Source organism: Chinchilla lanigera, unplaced genomic scaffold (genome assembly GCF_000276665.1).
Source record: "Chinchilla lanigera isolate Chin_1 unplaced genomic scaffold, ChiLan1.0 scaffold00019, whole genome shotgun sequence".
NCBI lineage: Eukaryota > Metazoa > Chordata > Mammalia > Rodentia > Chinchillidae > Chinchilla > Chinchilla lanigera.
In genome coordinates, this window is record NW_004955420.1 from 25,238,677 (window position 1) to 25,258,681 (window position 20,005).

The window sequence follows — 20,005 nt, forward strand, 5'->3', positions numbered from 1 at the left end:
CAGGAAGGGCAGGTGTCTTGGATCCTGGGACACTGGGCACCCAGGGTGCTGCCCGCTGTGCAGCTTGGGCTGGCTGGGGCCGGATCTGACTCACGTGGGAGCACAGGAAGGTGGCTGAGATCAGAGCCCTTGTTAGAGATGGTGCCGCTCTTGACAGGCAAGAAGGCAGGGCCTAGACTGGAAGGAGCTTGACCAACCTGCGCCAGTGCAGGTGGACAGGTCCTGTGGCTTTGGCCAGGCGCTTTGCGTTTTTGTTTGCCTGGCAGCTGTTTCCCGGGTTTGCCCACAGGTTGAACAGAGGACGTGGGGCGAGTGATCCCAGGGCCCCCAGGTCTGAGCTCTGGGGTGTCCAGCTGGTGGGGTCATGCTTTGTAACCTAGGCCAGGCTCGGCACCCCAGAGATTGTCCTTCCATGGATGCTCACTGTCCTACCTGAGAGTCACTACCTAATCGGAAGGCTGGGGGCGCTGTCCCCCGCACCCGTGTATCTTTTGTTTGAGCCTCTGCCCACTCAGCAACCTAGGCAGGTGTCTTTCTTAGTCTCCGCCATCCACAGAGCCGGGGCTGCACCCTGCCTGCCAGCAGCTGGGGATTTTTTAAAATGTCATTTGAATACTTAAGTATTTTCTCATCCGTTGATGAGTAACTTGGACTCCTGGGGGTGGCGGGAGGTTGGGGGTGGCAGGAGGTGGGGGTGGCGGGAGGTGGGGGTGGCGGCCTGGCTGATCTGACCTTGCCCAGGGCTGGTAAGGAACCTGGTGTTGGCAGCTACTGAGCCTGCAGAGAAAGCTCTCTGGGGAAGGGGCACCCTCGCTACCTCCCTACTCTGCTGGGTGAGCCTTTAGGCAGGGTACATGCCTCGGCCAGCCTGTGGGGACATGAGGACGTGGGGAGCGCTAACTTGCCTCCTTGTTAGGGCTGTGCTCCCCCTCTGGCTTCTACGATCATCAAACTCAGCCTCACACATACAGCTGGGGCATGTGCCGGGCCGACTGATCCCCAGTGGCAAGACAGTAAGCGGGAGGGCCCAGGGACACAGTGCTGCAGGTAGAAGCAGCGAGCAGAGTCCTTCTGTTGTGGGCCTCGGCACTTGAGAACAGGCACACCATGCCAAGGGTGACATGAACAGGACTTCTGTAGACTAAAATAGGATGGAAGGACATGGGGCACACCTGCAGTCCCGGCCGTGCAGGAGGCTGAGGCAGGAGGATCACTTGAGCCTACGAATTAAGAACTAGTCTGGGCAACATAGCAAGATCCCATCTCAAGAAACATCAAAAATAAAAAGTGGGAGGGGCAGGGACTAGTCATAAGAAATAGATTTGGGAGAAAATTTTCCCATAGAAACTTCAGAAGAATTCCCTTTTCCTCTGTCTCACAGAGCACATCACAGTCCCCACTCTAGCTGGCATCATGGTTCCTTAAAGGGAACTCAATAGCATTTCTGTCTAGGTATGGCAGTGTGTGCCTATAATCTGTCTACTCAGGAGGCTGAAGCAGGAGGGCCAGCCTGAGCTACATAGTGAGATCAGGGCTAGCCTGAAGGAAGTATGTAGAGACCCTTTCTCAGTCCTCCACCCACCCAGCCTACCACGCACAGGTATTTCTGGAGAGGCCTCTGGCCTGGAGGGGAGGTCAGGAGGGCTGAGCTGTGTCAGCCCTGGGTGCTGGCCATTGGTCCTTCTTCCCCATCTGCCCTCGCTCCCTCCAGGCCCCTGCAGGTGGCTGGCTGCCAGCATGGGCCCTGTGGCACTGGCCAGCTCCATTTCCCACCACCTAAACCCCGTGGCCCTGCTTGCTCATTTCTGAGGGCTGCCGTGTGCCTGGGACCTGTGTCTACCAGCATGGGGAGTGCTGGAGTGTGTGGCTCCTGGCGTGTCCTATCCTCATCGGCTCATTGCGGAGTGGGCTAGAAGTGGGAGTGACTGTCTGAGCGGTGGTTTTCTCCCTCTCCGCAGGACAAAGAAGATGGGGAGCCAAAGACCAAGCAGCTCCGAGATGAGGAGGAGGAAGGCGAGAAGCACAGGTCGAGCCTGCGTGCGGTGCTCAGTGGCTGTCTGCCCCGCTCCCTTGTCCAGAGCCGAACACCACACCCTTCCCTGCATGCTCTTGTTGGCTGTCTGGCTTTTCCTCCTGCTGCACCTTTCCCTTGTGTTCCGTGTCACCTGCAGAGTCAGGCCCTCTTCTCTCACGTGGGCAAGCCCTGCTTAGGTGATGGGACTTGTGTCCACCTTGCCACCAGCTCGGCGCTTCCTGAGCAGCGCTGTGTCTGTCCATCCAGCCATGCCGCCCTTTCAGCCTCCCCTCCTCCTTTGACAGCTTGAACTCAGCTCCAGGGCTGCTTCTCAGCTCTCTTTGCCTCTTTTCCTCGGGTAGTTCCTTTAGAGGGTTGGTCTTACTCGCTAAACACTGGCATGCACTTGAGTCACTGCAAGTTGCCCAGTACAGCACATGCAAGGGTCTGGCTACGCTTCCCTTGTGGGCCTGGGCAGGAGGTAGCCTCATCCTCACAGTCTTGAGGGCTGCACTTCCACAGAGCTGCTCATTGCTTTGCTTCAAAAATGCCTGTAAGGGTGGGGTGCATGGCTGGGTGGTGGAGCACTTAGGTAGCATGTGCAAGGTCCTGGGTTCGATTCCTAGCACTGCCAAAAAAGTATGGGCAAGGAAGAGCTACTAGGTGCATGTTTAAATTTTTAAACTTTATTGCCACTAAAAGACACAGTGCCATAAATCCCCCTCAAAATCCTCCCCCTTGCTGCTTTGAACACACTTATCCGTCACTGTTGCCACATTCTGCAGCAGCTCTGCAGTCCTCTCTCCTGATGCTGGCTTGTGCTGTTGTGGCTGCCTGGATGTCCTGATTTGATTGAAAATGTTGACCTTTCATGATCATTTGACTTTGGGAAGAGTCAGAAGTCACATGGTGCCAGATCTGGTGAATAAAGTGGATGAGGACACAGTGTTATGTTTTCATGAGCTGCCTTTCCCTTGGATAGGACTCGGCAGTAGTGTTTATTGTATTTTATATCACACCTTATAACGGCACTGTCTTAATTACTTTCCTCATTGCTGAGACAAAATACCCAGCACCCAAAGTTAAGGGAGGAAAGGTTTATTTGGCTCATAGTCTGCAGAGGTTTCAGTTCACGTCGGCTGGCTCCAAGGCAGGGTGGCGTGGCAGACAGACATCACAGAGGAGAAACAGTTCATAGTGGGCTGAAGGTAGCAAAGCAAGCAAGGGCAAGACAAGCCTCTTTCTGTCCCTTACATTCCACACAGGCTATTGGGATTAGGGCAGTGCCAAATCAATCAGTGAACTGATTTAGTAATCACCCATCCTTAATCCTAGCACCTTTAATCCTAGCCTCGCACCCTGAATCCTAGCATTGCACTATTGCACTCTAGATTCAGCCACCTCTGAAAAAGCTCCACCTATGACTGCATGAGGCTTTGTGGGACATTTAGACACAATCCATGACAGATATTCGGAAAAGAGGACTCTTTGCTGTAGAAAGTGGCAAGATCAATGAGTGTGTTTAAAGCAAAGGGGGAATATTTTGAGGGTGATTCATGGCTGTGTGTCTTTTACTATAATAAATTTTTAGATATAAACGTTTACTGTATTTTTTAATCGCTGCCTTGTATGTGGCCGTGAGCCAGGTACAGCCTTCCTGTCTGACCAGCACCCCCATGTGTGACGTCCCAGAGGCCTCATGCTTTGCCTGTCATTACACCCCTGACTGGGCCTCTGCTGGGGTCAGACCAGTGGCCTTGGCTTCCTCTGCCATGGACAGCATCCTTCAGGCACGGTGGACCTCATTGTGGTGGGCTGTGCTCTGGGGAGGGGACCCCCACGGCAGCCGTGCCATCTCTCCTCACCCCAGAGCAGATCTGTACACCGTCTGGATGTGGCCGCAAGGCTCTTCGTCCCTTCACCTGGTTCAGACGTGTGACAGCTGTGCTCCAGGTGGCCTTGGTGCTAGCGGGGAGGGAGGTCTCCATGCTGGGCTCTGGGCTCTGTCTTCCTTGACGCCTGGGGTCCCTGGCTGGTGTTGGAAAGGCGGCTACCTGGTCATCACCCTCTGCCCGGAGACCCCAGCTTGGGTGGCTCTTGGTAGTCTCCTGCATCTGTTGTGACCACCTGGGACCCTTTGGTTTCCTCTGGCTTGCTCTTAGGTTTTCAAAGTGGATTTCAAGGTGGAGACTGCAGGGCAGGAAGGAGTAGCTGTGTCAGGTGCAGATGCAGGGCTGTGATGTGGGTGTGACTCAGCCCACAGTGCTGGCTTCACTGGTTGCCTGTCTTGTGCAGGACACCAGCATGGGCCTGGGAGGCAGCAGCGCAGTGCCCACCTCAGACAGATGCGGTCTGTATACAGTGGGAAATGGGCGGGATATTAGGAGCTGCGCAGAAGTGCGGCCAGCATCTAGACCTGCAGTGGCTCCAGATGTACCCTGGGAAGACAGAGAGGGTAGTTATCATGTCCACTTTTTATTTTTTTTGTATGCAAGACCAGGCGTCAAACCCAGGGCCTTGCACCATGTGCTGGGCAGATGCTTTACCAACCACTGCATCTCCAGCCTTTGCTTTTATGTTTAAAAAAGACAAAAGAGAGAGAGGCAAACCTGTTACACAGATGGCAAGAGGCAGTGTCCGTTGACTTGGGGCAGCCCAGCAGATGAGCTGTGTTACTCTCTGAACTGTTCACAACTGAAAAGGAAAGCAGCCAGGCCTGGTTTGTAATTCCAGCACTTAGGGAGCTGAGGCAGGAGCCTCACAAGTTGAGGCCAGACTAGACTGTGTAGCAAAACCCTGTCCAAAAAAAAAAAAAAAATTAAGTTAAATTTAAAAATAAATAAATAAAAAGCTGGATGTGGTGACACAAGCCTTAGTCCCATCATTCAGGAAACTAAGGCAGGAGGATTGCCATGGTGTGGTGAACAGGTCTGGGCTGGTGACCAGAAGAAAGTGTGGCTTCAGGGCCACACTCTGGAGGCTCTGGCAGGCGGGCTTCCCTGCCTGCCCTGGGTTGCTGCCTGCAGGAAGCCCAGCCTCATGAGCACCTGTGCCACCTGTGTTTGCTGCTCCGAGAGAGCAGCAGACTTCTGACCAGAGCACATTCGGATTCAGGAAGGCTCTCTGAGCCTTGATCTGTAACACAAAATCAGACCTGCCAGATTTCACCCTCAACTCAGGTCCAGGCTTGGGCCTCCTGGAAGAGCAGGATGCCCAGAGGCAATGTCCTCCTAGGGAGAGGACCTGTCCCTCACGTATAATTCAAGTCTAGAAAGGGACCCAGCAGGATGCTTATGGATTGGGGCCTGCAGGCCAAAGCCCTGCCATAGCCCCTTTGTTGGTGGGGAGAAAGCTGTGACCTTCCTGCTCCAATGGAGGAATGGGTCCTCGGGGTGGAGCAGCCTGCTCCATCCAGACTGGCCCAGGTGACCCAGCTGCCAGGCCCTCCGGAAGTATCCCGATGAGTGCATGGCGTGCCTGGGGTCATCTTTGGCTGAGGGCAGCAGAAGAGGGCCTCGAGGAGAATATGCCTCTTGGGTAGGTCTAGAGTCAGAGGATGGAATTTGAGTAATGAAGGCCCAGAAGGCTGAAGCTGTAGTGTCACCAAGTGGGTGGGTGGACCTTGCTGGGGAGGCATAGCCAGGGGTCACTCCAACCCCCTCCTGCAGTACAGATCTTGCCTGAGGCCTGGGTGGGCAGGCTGAGCTGTCCCGCATGCGCCTGGCCCAGCTCCCACAGTGGGGGCAGGCTCTCCTCTTCCCTTTCCTCCCCAGCTCCTCTCTGCCTTGCCATTCCATGCTGAATGTCAATCCCTGAGTGACCCCGGGCACCTTCCAGGTCACTTTGGCATCACTTGTGGAGGCCTGGTGGCCTTGTACACACCACACAGACCTGTAGCTGGTGACCAGGTCCATCGACAGGCATAGCTGATTCATCATGCTTTTTTTTTACCTAGGGACATGGGGAAATAAATGTTGAGATAATTCCTGGTTCAGCAGTGGGCTTTGAAATAATAGAAACTATAGATGCAGCAAGCTCAGGATTTGGAAGCAGCTCCCAGGTTCATTCAGGGCCCTGTCTGATACCGGCCCTCTGTTGGTTTGGAGCTGGCAGGTGGGAGGAGAAGGAAGGCCTCCCCTGCCCCAGCTCCCACAGGTGTGCACCAGCAAGAGCTTTGACAGTGGCTCCATGCACGCGTGCGTGTGTGTATTTATGCGTGTGCACCCGTGCCTTGTATTGCAAAGGAAACCAGGCCATGGCCTTCCTGCTTCAAAGCTGGGAAACCTGTTCCCCAGCTCACATGTGCTGACCCCCTGTGGAACACAGTGCCACCCAGCTGAGGCCCAACCCTGGCTGAGGCCCAAGCCTTTCAGTCTGCCAGATGCCTGACTTCCACTCCTCTCTGGGCTGGCTCCTGGGGATGGTGTCGTTGCAGCTGGGCCTATGACAGCTCTGTGACATCATCTTGACTTGGCGCACATTGCTCCACTCTAGGAGCGGCCCCACCCTCAACTCCTGAGTTATCTCAACCCCTGAGTTACCTCCGCCTGGCTCCGGCCCCGGTGTCCTGTCTCAGTGTGTGTGTGCGCATGCACGTGTGTCTTTGCACAGTGGCTCTTTCCTCTGCTGAAGCAGCAGCACAGAGACCTGTAGCACTGTCACCTGACCCTGTTTCTGAGAAATAGGCCTGCGAATGCAGGAGAGTGAATCCCAGACGACAGTGTAAGGAAGATGGTGACATCCCTCACCTTGGGACCAGTGCCTGGCACATCCTTTCTGTGTAAGAGGGGTGGGGCACGGGTGGGTACTTGCTGCGTGGGAGAAGTCATGACATCCTGTGTTGTGACCTTCACAACAGGACTCCAGGGCCTGGAGCCTGAAATCGCTATCTGCTCAGGGGCCAGGCGTGGTCCACATTTATAGGTGTGGGAACTGCAGTTTTGGCAGGCAGAGTCACTTGTTTGAAATCTCCCCAGCTACAGGGAGTGGAGCTGGCAGCGGGATCCTCCCTGCTTCCTCTCTGAGGTGCACTGGGATGGGAACCATGAGCTCACCCAGCTTCCTATGACACCAGTGAGGAAATGCAGCCGTTACCACCCTCTGCCTGTGAGTCCTGGGCCAGGTGTCATTCTGCTCCACCTCCTGGCCCTCAGTGGTCCCCGACGTGGGGACCACCGTGACTGTCCTGTGTGCCCTCTTGTGTGAGGAGAGGTGTGTCTTCCCTGGCAGCAGGTGTAGGAGATGTGTAGGCCAGGCTGTCTGCTGGGCTGAATGCCTTCCTCCTACCCAGAGTGGCCCCTGGGAGTGGGGGGGGTGCCATGTGGACCCCTCCCTGTACCTGGGCATTGGTTCCTGCATGGTCAGTGTAGCCAGCCGGCCCGCAGCTCTGAGCCCTTGGGATTCACATCAGTACCACGTACCTTTATTTCTCTTTTTAAGTTTAAATTGGTATTTAAAGTACATTGAGGTTTTTCTAATAGTAGAAAACAGAAAATACAGGTTGACATCTACCTGTACATATCCTATGGCTTTGCACCTTTTTTTTTTAACCTACCATGACTTTTCTGTTAAACACTTTCTCTACAGTTCTCTGGCTGCTGACTGTGTTCACGAGTGCCACAGTTCATTTGTTAGGCCTTGACTTGGGCATGTCAGCTCTTCTGATGCTGTGAGCTCCCACTGGCTGTGGGCTTTTGGGTGGGCTAGGTGCAGAGCTCAGCTGGCACTTGAGGCGACGGGGTTGGGTTCTTCAGTGTCTTGTGAAAGTGGCACAGGCAGGTTGGTACCCAACCTGGGCATTGCCTGGAACAGGTTCTGGCTGGTTCTGAACTACCCTCCAGGGGCCACAGGTGGACCTTAGGACTGCTGTGATCTGGTGAACCCCGTGGCGGTAGTTGTGGATCTGTGTGGTGGGGCTTGCCGACGGGCCTCGTTTCTGGACAGTCCTTTCCTGGCCTTGGGTTTTGTTATTTGCTTATTTGGTTTCAGTGCTGGGGACTGAACCCAAGGCCTCCCCCTGAGCTACATCCCTGGCCCTGGCCGCCTGTTTTGAAGGTGAGAATGTGGCTGTGTTATTTCTCAAGCTCCTCCTGCCTCCGACACCTGTGACTCACTGTGATTTTGGGGCTAATGAAACGTTCACCACGTAGCAGAGTGAGCTGAGAGGGTGGGGGTTTGAGGATGGAGGAGGAATTTCCAAGCTGATGCTACAGCTACACTCCACGGAGGTGGCAGTGGCTGGACTTCCTCCCTCGCTGCCTGGAGCCCTGACCGAGCCCCTGCTACCTGGGCGGGGCTACAATCAGGTAGCTCTTCGCCTCCACAGTGATGGTCAGTCCCTAAGGAGACTTGGGGTTAGATTCTGGCTCTTGCTTGTCCTTCAGCTCAGGCACGTCCAGAGTCTCTGGATCGTTTCCATATCTACTAAACGTCAGCTACCACTTCTGCATTGGAGGGGGGTCCTGGGGTGAGGGGGGGCTCACAGGGGTCCTGCCCCTCTGAGGAGGTGTTCGCCAGCATCATCCTCCTGGCACTGTGCTCTGACCCTGTCCTGCACTCAGCCAGTTTCTGGGCCATGTGCTGCAGGCAGCCTGTGCTCTCTGTGGTTGTCAGAGGGTGGGAGGCCTGGGCAGGGTGGGATAGGAGACAGGGCAGGGATTTCATTACCCTGTGCTGTCTTCAGCCAGGTGGGTCAGAGCAGCCTTGTTGGTACAGCTAGAGGACAGAGGACAGCCCCCTGTACCTACTGGTGTGAACTTCCATTATGCCAACGATCTGGGCTCCCAAAGGAAAATGTTAACTTCCAAGCAAAAACATCCTTGTTGGCCTGGGTCCTCCCAGTGTCTGTGTTCTGTCCCGATCTTGTCTTCTTTACTGACTGTGCTGCGCTGTGTCCAGCTGGTTCTCTCCTCGGAAGGCCCAGTGGTGTCTTCTGGGGTTCTCCCTACTCCCTGCTGGTACTGTGCTCCTCACACTGCCAGAACTGTGTGTGTGTGCAACGTTTTGTGTGCCCGTTTCCTTACTGTTTCAGTGGGATTGTCTACCTGGGGCAGGATCGCTGTGTCAAGAGGTTTGGGTGCATTAAGGAACGTTGAGAGAACTGTCCAGATGAGGCCCAGCATGGTCTGGTTGCCTCCTTGCTGGTTTTCCTGATTTTTTTAGGGTCTGGTCAGTGGCAGCAGCTGGGAGGTGTTATTTATTGGCTTTGGGACACAGGGTGGGTCTTGATGTGCCGACCCTAAAGTAAATAGTGTGAGAGGGTTATGTGTATCCTGGGAGGCTCCTGCGCCTGCTACCCAGAAGGTTAAAGACAGAAACCTTCCCAGGCTGGCTGGGCCTCCTCTGGGTCTGTTACCATGAGGAGAGCCGCATGCCAGCTCGTTCTGGCCCCTGAGAGGGCTGGATGGCCAGGAGGACCTCGTCCCTAGGAGCTGGTCATGTGGACTGCCCCATCCATCTTCTGTCTGCCTCTCTGCTGGGATCCAGGGCAGTGGATGAGTGTGGAGTGTCCCCAAGATCTATAGGGCCAGGCAGGTGTGGTGGCGCACACCTGTAATCTCAGTACTCGGGAGGCTGGGGCAGGAAGACCATTGTGAGTTTGAGGGCAGCCTGGGCTATATAGTGAGTCCAGGACCAGCCTAAACTACTACCTAGTGAGACCTTGTCTTTTAAAAAACAAACAGAAAGCTTTAGGACAGAAGAGAGGCTAAGTCAGGAAGCCTGAGTGAGGGGGCGGGGCCATGAGTCTCCCTTGAGCAGTTTTTTTCTCTGAGCTCTGCCGAGGACGAAGTTGGACTGAGTGCATCATATTGAAGCCTTGTTTCACAGGCTGGTGTGGAGCTCTCCTTGTGGGCTTCAGCATGTATAGACTACATCACCTCGCTGCACCCCTCCTTCGGTAGCTCTTGAGAGGGTATGGAAAAAACACACCCAGTGGTGATTTCCTGAGCCTCCGCGCTGCTACAGCTGGCCTAGGAGGCCCCGCTGTGGTCACCACACTGCTCCCATGCCGGGTAGGTCTTTCTGAGGAGGAAGCAGAGCGAGGCAGTGGGTAAGGAACTTTACCCACTTTAGAAGAAGGCTCAGGAAAACATAAACTTGGACTCACCCTTTGTTGGGCCCTGAAGACCACAGAAGTCACTCGGGAGCAGGCTGTGGGGACCCAGCCCTGCTTTCTGTCTGCAGGCACAAGTCAGGAAGAGCCTAGGAGGGCTCCTCGCTGGGCGTCCCTGGGTTCCTTCCCCCAGCCTGGAGCAGGTGTGTGCTGAGGGTTGGAGCTCGGTGTCCCAGAGCTGACCAGCTGGAGCCGAAGGACAAGCGCACAGCACCCATGTCACGTGCCTGGTGGGAGAGACAGGTGGGGCCTGGGTACACAGGAGGAGTGCGCATGCACAGGGTTCCCCGGGTGGAGAGCCGGGCGGGGTGGGTGCCGCCCCAGGTAGTGGCACATGAAGTCTGAAGGGTGGGAAGGTGTAGCAGGTGGAGCTATCCCTGCAGCAGGACCCTGTGAAGTTTAGACTTGTTTGGGGACCCTGTAGGCCCTGGGTCAGAGGCAGTAAGAGGGCAGCACTGGCATGGCCACCGTGTGTGCCACTGTGGAGAGACAGCAAGGTCCAGCTTGACAGTGGCCACAGAGGGGACAGGTGGCCCAAGGCACTGGCCCAAGAGCAGTACCCTGGAAGTCTTTGGGTTTGCAGCACTGCCCTCCTGTAGGCGTCCAAGCAGGAACGCCCCCCCACAAAGCATGACCTGGTCTCTGCTTCCCTGTGTCCAGGGGACAACCTGGTATTGCTGGCCCATGGCCAGCTCACAGAGAGGCCTGGAGCACAGACACCAGGTCTGCCTGATTACAGAGCCCCGCTGCCCTCTGTCCTGGAGGCTGGCCTCACTGCAGCCCCTCTGCCTTTTTCCTCTTTGCATTTCCACTTGGCTGCTTGGTTGGTTGATCAGGTGCAGCAATTAGAATGCTGATTACTTCAGGAACTCTGGAAATTACAGAAAATTGAAGAAGGTTAAAACATTTCCCCCTGTGAATTTTCTGTTACATGTTCAAACCAATCCTTTACACAAACTTATTTTCAGTGGTTGTATAATGATCCACCTAATGGGTATAGCTATTTGAGGAAAGATTTTATTGTATTTTTTTGAGTCAGGGTCTTGCCCTGTAGCCCAGATTGGTCTTGAAATCGCTATCTTGCCCAGGCTGGTCTTGAACTCCAAAATGATCCTCCTGCCTCACCCTCCCACAGGCTGTGCACCAGATGGAATCCTCCCGTATCTGCATACTCCACTCCCCATCCTCCTCCTGCTCTTCTCAGTCCTGCAGTGTGTCTTGGTGTTCATTCCAGGGAGGGTCATAGAGTGTGTTGTCCCTCTGCTGTGTGTGTGACATTTCTGGTTGGCATATAGCCAGTTTGCTCACTGTGTCCCCCTGCCCCAGGAAGGGGGTCTGGTGGCTGTGTCCTTGTGCAGCAGCTGTAGGATGGGGAGGCCTGGCTCTCTCGTGTACCTTTGCCTACAGCTCCTTGAGAGCTAGGAGCCTGGGGATCTTTGCACACTTCCTGTCATCTGCCTCTGGCATTGCCTTGGCCATAGGAGTTAGGGCTGTGGAATTGGATCCTGCTCTGTCTTCCTGTCCAGGTCTGCTCTATACCCACTTACAGAGAGAGAGCTGCAGAGATGAGCAAGATAAGCCAGGCCCCTACTGGGCCATTTCCGGGCTCACTAGACGTGATACCAAGTTTGGGACCAGGACTAGGGACAGACAGAGAGGGAGGATGAAGGAGGCTCTTTGGCTACTGCTGGTGTATTATGCAGAAGTGGGGGTGACCCACATGCGGAGGGGGGAGAGGCGTTGTGAGAGGCTACTGGCCGGTGGGGGAGGTGGGAAGGCCATGTTCCTGGGTTGTGAGACCTCTGTCCTGCAGGACAGTGCTCTGTCCACTGCTGGTATCCACACTGATCGCTCCACACATAGCCTTGGGATTCACAGGTGCGTTGATTTTCTCCACGTGTGCTGAGGACGGCACGATCTCCCCCGGCTCTCCAAAGCACTGAGGGTCCGAGGTTCCAGCACCTCCTCCCTCTGCAGCGTTGGGCTCCTGTGGCCCCGAAAGGTATCATCAGCTGCCAGTGGCCGCTGCTGGAGCAGCTTCAGTGTCTCCTGGCTGGCGGACATGGGCTGGGATAGTGGCCCACCGCACTGGTCTGGCTGGCACTGTGGTCACACCCTGCCAGGCTCCAGAGCAGGGCAGTGGCAGCCTCAGCTGCTGTAAAGGGAGGTTGGGAGTCTAGGACCTTACTGTGTTTTTTGCCTTTCCTTTCTTATCTCAGTTCAGGTCTTTTAGGTTTAATCATCTCATTTCCTTCCTCTTGTTAATTATATACTCTTATGTACTCTTTTCCCTTCTTTTAAGTAGTTTCCATAGACATAACGGCTACATCTTTAACTTAACAAAGCCTAATAAAAAGTAGTAGCACTTTCATCATTTCCCATACAATTCTAGGCCTCAAAACATTTTGATGTCATTTACATCTTTTTTTGTTTTTTTGGTTAGACAGGGTCTCTATGTAGGTCAGGCTGGTCTTAAACTCTCAGTGATCATGCTGCTCAACCTCCTGAGTGCTGGGGTTATAGGTGTGTGTCACAGGCTCCCCTCTGTCTTGAATTTTCTTTTTTTTTTTGTCTTGAATTTTCTTTCCCTCCCTCCCTCCCTCCCTCCCTCCTTCCCTCCTTTCTCTCTCTCTCTCTCTCTCCCTCTCTCCCTCCCTCCCTCCCTCCCTCTCTCTCTCTCTCTCTCTCTCTTTTTCTCTGTTCAGGGTTTTTCTTGAGATAGGATCTCATTATGTTGTTTAGACTGACCTTAAACTCACTATGTAGTCCAGGTTGGCCATGAACTCAAATCAATCCTCTTGCCTCAGCCTCCTGAGTGCTGAGATTACAGGTGTGTACTACCATACCTGGCTCTGTCTTGGATTTTCTGCCTTGAAGCCTTGTGAAATAGATTAGAATTCTTTTATGGTGTTTTATTTTCTCTGTATACCTCTCAGATAGCATTCCACTAGCTAATGGTTTCCATGCATTCAGTTGAGAAGTCTGCTGGCAGTCTTAGTATTTTTTTCTTTGAAGGTTGGATGTTTCTCTTTGGGTTTTTGTTTCTTTTTTAGTTGTTTGGCAGTGACTTGTCTAGGTATGCTTTTTGGGGTTATTTACTTTACCCTAGTAAATTTCTTTAACCTATGTTAAAGGTAGTTTTCTTTAACCTGTGGTTTTGGTTGATGATTATTTCCTTCATTAATTCTGTATGATTCTTTGATTCTGAAATTTTTAGTCATTGTCTCTTTGAATATTACTACTGACACTCTAGTTATATATGTGTTGGTCTTTCATTCCATTCCATTATGTCTTGTAAGTTTTTGTATTTTCTGACTAAATTCTTCTGTGCCTCAGTCTGGATATTTTCTGGCATATCTTAACATTCACTGTTCTTTCTTCACCTCTATCTAAACTGCTGTTCAGACCTTTCACTGAGCTCTAAATTTTGGTTCTATTTCTTAGCTCTGGAGTTTCCATTTAATTAGTTTTGTTTGTTTGTTTGAGACAGGTCTTCCTATGTAGTGTAGGCTGGACTTAAACTCGTGGCAATCCTCCTACTTCAGCCTCCTGAATGCTGGGATTATAGGTATGTGCCACCATACCTGGCTCCATTTAATTCATTTTTACAGTGTCCAGTTCTCTGCTAAAATTATCTTGTGGTCTACTTTCTTGAATTTTTATTAATTGTGATTATTTTAAATTTCATTTCTGATAATTCCAGCGTGTATATTTCTTGTGCGTGTATTTCTGTTTATTTTTCCTCATGGTTTTACTTGAATCCTGGATGTTGTATATGAAAATTTCTGGAGATAAATTTGAGGTTCTGGGTCATTTACTGTCCTCCAGAGAGAATCTTTTCTACCTTTTGGCAGGGCACTACTCCGCGGTCACCCTCAGCACATTTCTCTCCTCTCTGCTGTTAGAAGACTGCAGGAAGTGCAGGTTTGGAGCCACTGCTTGTAAACAGATAGTCCAAAGGGAGAGAGGCCCGGTGTTATATTGTCACACTTCCCTTATCTCTGCCTGGGCCTGAGCCTTGTTGCATAGTGCTTCTCCAAGTTGATGTTTGTATCCCCCATCAGCCTTGCTAAGTGATTTGTAGAAGGGGGCTTGAGTCTGGGCCCTGTTTTGGAAGGGCCAGGTCCCCAGCAGAGCCCAGTGCTGCTTCCCCTGTGCCTGCTCCCCTTTGGCAGGGGGAGGCAGTTAAGTGGGCATTTGCTCTCTGGAGAGAGCTGGAACCCAGCATAGCCTTTGTGCTTGCAGATGGGGAAACCAAGGCCTAGAAGGCCAGGTGTTCCTGACCGTGTGAGCAGGCTCAGCCGTGGGACGCACAGGGTGTTGGGCGGGGGCCGCTGCCTGTCTTCTGGCCCGGCCTCCTGCCCACCTGTTGCGTCCTTTCTGTTTCCAGCAGGCGTGGGCGGAGGCCAGGGTTACTCACGGAAGCTTGAGCCGGGTTTTCTTTCTCACTAATCCCTGGGACTGTCTTCCTACACCCAGTTCCTCTTCCGCTTTCTCCCCACCCTTCCGTGAACAAGTCACTGCTGCGAGTCAGCTTCACTTTCTCACAGTGTGCCCCAGTGTGCCCCAGTGCGCCTCTGCTCACCCCAGGCCGCAGCAGGCCTGAGGAGGCGGGGGTCACTGCCCTTAGGGCAAGTGGGCTCCCGGTGTGGGCTGGGTTTCCTCCACGCCAGCGGGTCAGCTGGGCCCTGGGGATGGGAGTGCTGGTGTGGTGTGTGAGCCGGAGGTACTGCCACTGGTGTCCAGCCATGTGGCCCAAGTCCCCGCGTCCCCTGGAGAGCCCGGTCCTCCCCTCTTGCCTGGATGGAGGGGTCATGGGAGACAGATAGTGGGTGGCCTCTTTGGGGAAACTCCCCTCTCTGGGAGCCGAGGAGTCTCTGAGGAGCCCATGGTCAAGGACCTGAGACAGGTGGTGAGGAGGTGGGGATCCCCTTCTGAAGCCCCCAGGCACTCTGAGCTGACTGCCCCGTCCAGTGACCAGGGCCTCTGCTCTCTAGGGCAGTGCTGTCCGTGTGCGCGTGAGGGGCCAGGATCTGCCGAGACCCCTGCGGGGGAGAGGGGGCAGAAGCAGCTGTGTGGCTCTTCCCCCTTCACACAGGCGGGTGTCCTGGTGGAATTTCAGGGGCCTCTGGTGGGGGCACTGGCTGTGCACTGGACCTGCCCTGGTCACGCTTGTCCCGCAGCCTCCCTGGCCGCTCCCCACAACTGTGTGGTGGGGTCATCCTCGTGTGTGTTACGTCCTTTGGCCCTGTCTGCCACCTCCTCATGGCGTCCTTCCATGCTTCCACCAGCTACAGCACCCCGCCACTCCTCAGGTGCCCTGTGGGCACCTGTGCTCGAGTCACTGCCCTCCACACACGGCCACGTACCTTTGAGGTAGCGCACGCAGGCCTTTTCCACTAGCAGTTGAAGGACTGTGTAATTTGGCCCCAGATTGCAAGACTGAGGAGGGGCTGGGCTGGGGGAACTGCTGGGTGACCCCTCGCTTCCAGTGCAAGACTAACTCAGCCCAGCCACGCGCCCCGCTGTGGTCTCACGTGGCAGTCCCCACGTGAAATGGTGCTGGAGAAACCCAGTGGGTGCTGTGCCATAGGATCCTGTACTTCTGTGGCATGGACAGGGCCCTTGGGGGGCAGTTGGCCTGGCCCTGAATGGCTGGGGAGGGTGGGGACTTGTCCCCATGGTGCCTCTGCTTTTTATGTCCGTTAAAACTGGCTATCTCTGGAGAGGCTGAGGGGAGTCAGGAAGTGGCCTGCCTGAGTAGGCATGGGGCATTTTGGCTCGAAGGTCACACAGCGAGGCTGTCCTGCAGGTGACTCATCTCTGCCGTGCTCTCTGCTGTCACAGGGAACTCAGGCTACGAAACTACGTCCCAGAGGATGAGGACCTGAAAAGGAGGAGGGTCCCCCAGGCCAAACCAGTTGCAGGTAGGTGACTGCCTCCTTGGGCCTCTAGGACCCGCTCACCAGCAATATCCCCAGCGGGGGCACAGTCAGTCTTCCCAGGAGGCTGTGAGGCTTAGAGCAGCCTCTGCGTCTTCTCAGCCCTGGCCTCAGGATTCCTTGGGGTGAGGAACGGAAGTGGTCCGGGGCCCCTTGGACAGCAGGGCCGCTGATTAGTCCCGTGGGTCTTAGAGCATGCAGCAGGCGGCACCAGGGCCGGGGACTGGCTGCTTCCAGCCTTGCCATGGTATGAGCAGCGAAGCAGCCAGGGCTTGGGCCCAGCGTACGTGCCTGCCAGGACCTCCTGCTCCCTGGCCCCATGTTTCCAACTTTTGGCACTGCTAGGGATCAAACTCAGGGTCTCGCACATGCTGGGCAAATGCTGAGCTATATCTCCAGGCCTATTTTCAGCTCTTGTTTGTTTTTTGAGGCAGGGTCTGTTTTTTTCCTGGTACTGGGAATTGAATTCACAACCTTGTGCTTGCTGGGCAGGCGCTGTGCCGCTGAGCTAAATCCCCAGCCCCAACTTATTTCTTTTTTTTTTTTTCTTTTCCTGAGGCAGGGTCTCGATATGTAACTCAGGCTGTTTTTGAACTCATATAGTCCAGCCTGGCCTCAGACTCATGGCAATCTTCCTGCCTCAGCCTCCTGAGCACTAGGATTGCACTTGGTTTTGTTATTAACTTTTAATGGTATAAGTAATGAATGAACAGACACATTCAGGGCTCACAGGGCAGCTCCATGGTAGAATGCTTACCAAACAGGAGCGAGGCGCTGGGTTCCATCCCCAGGACTGCCTAGTGTATACACTCACACCTTGTATTTGACCACTTTGAAACTTGTCAAATTTTGTTACTCGATGCATTTTGATGCAGAAATTTTGTGTGGTATTGGTTGTTTAGTACCTGATGTGCAGGTTAGAACTTGTTGGTGTTGGTTGCCTTGTGGCCGGCCACCCTTTCCAACCAAAACAATGTGTTTGGTGCCTGTGCCTCCCAGGACCAGTTACAGGTGAGCGCCCAGGTGCCGCTGTAGGCAAACAGATGCATGCCTGACGTGTCCCACGGCCCCCGCCCGCCTCCCGGCTGCTTTCCGCTTCCCCCTTCCCTGAGGCCCCACGCTGCCTGTGATGCTCTGTGATCGGACCCACCTGGGGGGCAGCAGCAAGATCAGGGCAGGGGCGATGAGGCTGCAGAGAGGGACGGGGAGCCAGCCTGGCCTCGGGACCAGGAGCACCCCGCTCATATCAAAGAGCAGGACTGCGCCCAGGGGCCCCTGGGTGACCGGGCTGGAGGAGCCCAGAGTTGTGGGTGCTTCTGCATCTGACCCCCTAGGAGACCCGGAAGCCTGTCAGTGCACATCTGAGCTGGGACGGGAAGAAAAGCCATCTGTGGCTCCGGCCAGGCCAGGACACAGGAGACCCCACTTCTGGATATCCAGGCAGCCCTCCACTGTGGGCAGGCTGTGGCCACAAGTAGTGGTCTGGGTCCTGTCAGCTCTGACTTGCAGCTCCCTGCTGGCCCTTCTGTTCCATGGGGGGCCCAGGCCGCCCCTCCAGAACTGCCTGGTTGGGAGCCGGGGAAGAGGTGGGTGGGACAGCAGGGGCAGCGCCTTCCTGAGGGGCCTGCGTTGTTGTCTTGCGCCCTCTAGTGGAAGAGAAGGTGAAGGAGCAGCTGGAGGCCGCCAAGCCCGAGCCTGTCATCGAGGAAGTGGTGAGTGCCTGCCAGGGTGGTCCTTCCATCGCCCCCGTCCTGTGCCCCTGCTGTCCTTCCTCCCACCCCTTCCCTCTGGCCCTGTCGTCCCACATCCCCGGGGCCCTGCACCCTGACGCGCGTCTCCCCCGCAGGACCTGGCCAACCTGGCACCCCGGAAGCCCGACTGGTGAGTGTTGCTGCGGCCAGGCGCGGGCTGTGGGGCGGGGACCGTGCCGCTTCCCCACGGGCCTGGGATGCGCTGAGAGGGCGTGCCGAGCAGGTGAGGGAGAGGCAGGCACAGCTTCTGTCCCTGCTCCCCTCTTTCCCTGCTTTTGTGTAGATTGAGGTGCCCATCCTCAGACCCTCCTGGTCCGTAGAGCCGCTCCCACTGGGTGAGGGGGAGGGGAGGGCAGGCGCTGGGGTGGGAGGCTTGGGGCTCACCCTGCCCTGGGCTCTGTCCCTTTGCCCTGAGTGTGAGATGGAGAACAGCACCGGCTGCCGGTGTTCCCTGAGAAGGAAAAGCCTCGGGCGTGTGTGTGCCTAGGAAGCCCAGAGCCTGGGGGAGCAGGCTGAGCCAGCTGGGGTACCCAGGGCAAGTCACTTCTGACTCACCAAGGGACCGGGCCAGGAGTGTCCCGAGCACGCCTTGGCCTGGCCCCTTGCCTGGGGAGGGTGTTCTGCCTCTGCCTCCCTGGGGCTGAGTTTCTGAGGGTGCAGAGAGGAGGGAAGCACCAGTCTTCTCCTAGTGGGCCGCCAGGGAGTACAGGTGCCCCCCAAGCCGTCACCCTGCCTCTGCCTGCAGGGACCTCAAGAGAGATGTGGCCAAGAAGCTGGAGAAGCTGGAGAAGCGGACGCAGCGGGCCATTGCCGAGCTGATCCGTAAGTGCAGCCGGCAGGCCGGGGTCCAGCCCTCGAGGTGGTGGCCCAGACCCAGGGCCCTTCTCCACCATCTGTCTGCCCCCTCCCAGGTGAAAGGCTGAAAGGCCAGGAGGATAGCCTGGCCTCTGCTGTGGACGCCAGCACCGAGCAGGAGGCCTGTGACTCTGACTGAGGTGGCTGCTGCCCCTCCACCTGTAGATGGCCTCGGCAGGTGGGGCCAGGTTGGCATCGCCCCAGGTCTTCCTGGACAACTGAAGCAGCTGAATTGGGGCCGAGCCCCATGGGGCAGGGACAGCTCCTGTCCCAAGGGTCCCTGCCACTCTGAGCGAGTGTGTCTAGACCTGTACATATGTCTGTGCTGAGCTTCTTCCAGTCTCAGAAGTGGAAACAAGTAAATCCCTGTGTGCAGCAGAAACCTGTCAGGTGTGTCCTGGGTACGGTGGGTTTGGCTTTAAGACAGGGCAGTGATAGCGGTGGTGTTGGAGGCAAATTATTCCGGGGAAGGCTGGAGTGGGAGAGAACCTGGGACTTACCTGGATCCAAATCATGGCCCACTGCTGTCATCTCAAATTGCCTGGGTGACAGAGACAGGGTCTGGAGTTCTCTTGAGACCTCCTGTGTGCCCAGGCTTTGCCTAGTGTCCCACCCCAGTCCTCGTGGACCCCCACACAGATGAGAAAGGAGGAGACCACGAGGCCCTGCAGAACTCCCTGGGGGCCACTCCAGATTTGAGACCCCTCCTGCTGGACACTCAGCAGCCCCTCTCCCTGCCTGCAAGTCAGAGCTGGACCAGGCTCCTGAGGACAGGCATGAGGCAGAGGGGTCCAGCTGCTAGAGGCTGACACATGAGAGCTTTCAGGTATGGTCTGGTTCCCCGGCCCGGGTCTTGGCTTGAAGACCCAGGGCCTCCTCTGGGGACTGGCTGCAGTGTGGCAGCCTGCTGCCCTGGGTTCCGTGAGCTGCCTGCCCAAAGCCGCACAGTGTGTTCCACCCTCGGTGCTGGGCTCCTGAAACTCAGTGGTGCAGCTCTGGCCAACAGAGCTGGGCCGAGGCTGGGGCCATAGTGGGTGTGTGTAACGAGGCCAGCACACCCAGGTAATGATCAAAGCTTGCAAGTTAAATTCCCGAAGCTACTCTCAGGAGAAGCAGGAACTGCAGCTGTGAGCGAGGACTGGGTAGCAGGTCCCTTGCTGACTCGTGGGGCAAGCCAGGACTGGTTCCCACAAGGGACAGGGTCCGCATGAGCCCACGGTGTCAGGAGCAGAGCTGCCTTCCTTCCCTAGGATGAAGAGGTGGGAGGGCTCCCCACACATCCGGGCATCACGGGATGCGGGTCTGGCAGTGGGAGGACTCGGATGCGTGG

General features: G+C 55.5%; 1 protein-coding gene across 1 annotated transcript in view; it reads left to right on the top strand.

The window, feature by feature from the left end:
• Ccdc12 (coiled-coil domain containing 12) overlaps positions 1 to 19,057 on the top strand; it is a 44,846-nt gene extending 25,789 nt beyond the window's left edge. Inside the window, exons 2-7 of the mRNA XM_013513389.1 lie at positions 1,959 to 2,026; positions 15,975 to 16,054; positions 17,720 to 17,781; positions 17,916 to 17,950; positions 18,566 to 18,642; positions 18,732 to 19,057. Of these exons, the coding sequence (XP_013368843.1) occupies positions 1,959 to 2,026; positions 15,975 to 16,054; positions 17,720 to 17,781; positions 17,916 to 17,950; positions 18,566 to 18,642; positions 18,732 to 18,814 (405 nt within the window). The 3' untranslated portion in view covers positions 18,815 to 19,057. The remainder of the gene's footprint in view (positions 1 to 1,958; positions 2,027 to 15,974; positions 16,055 to 17,719; positions 17,782 to 17,915; positions 17,951 to 18,565; positions 18,643 to 18,731) is intronic.
• The last annotated feature ends 948 nt before the right edge of the window (positions 19,058 to 20,005 follow it).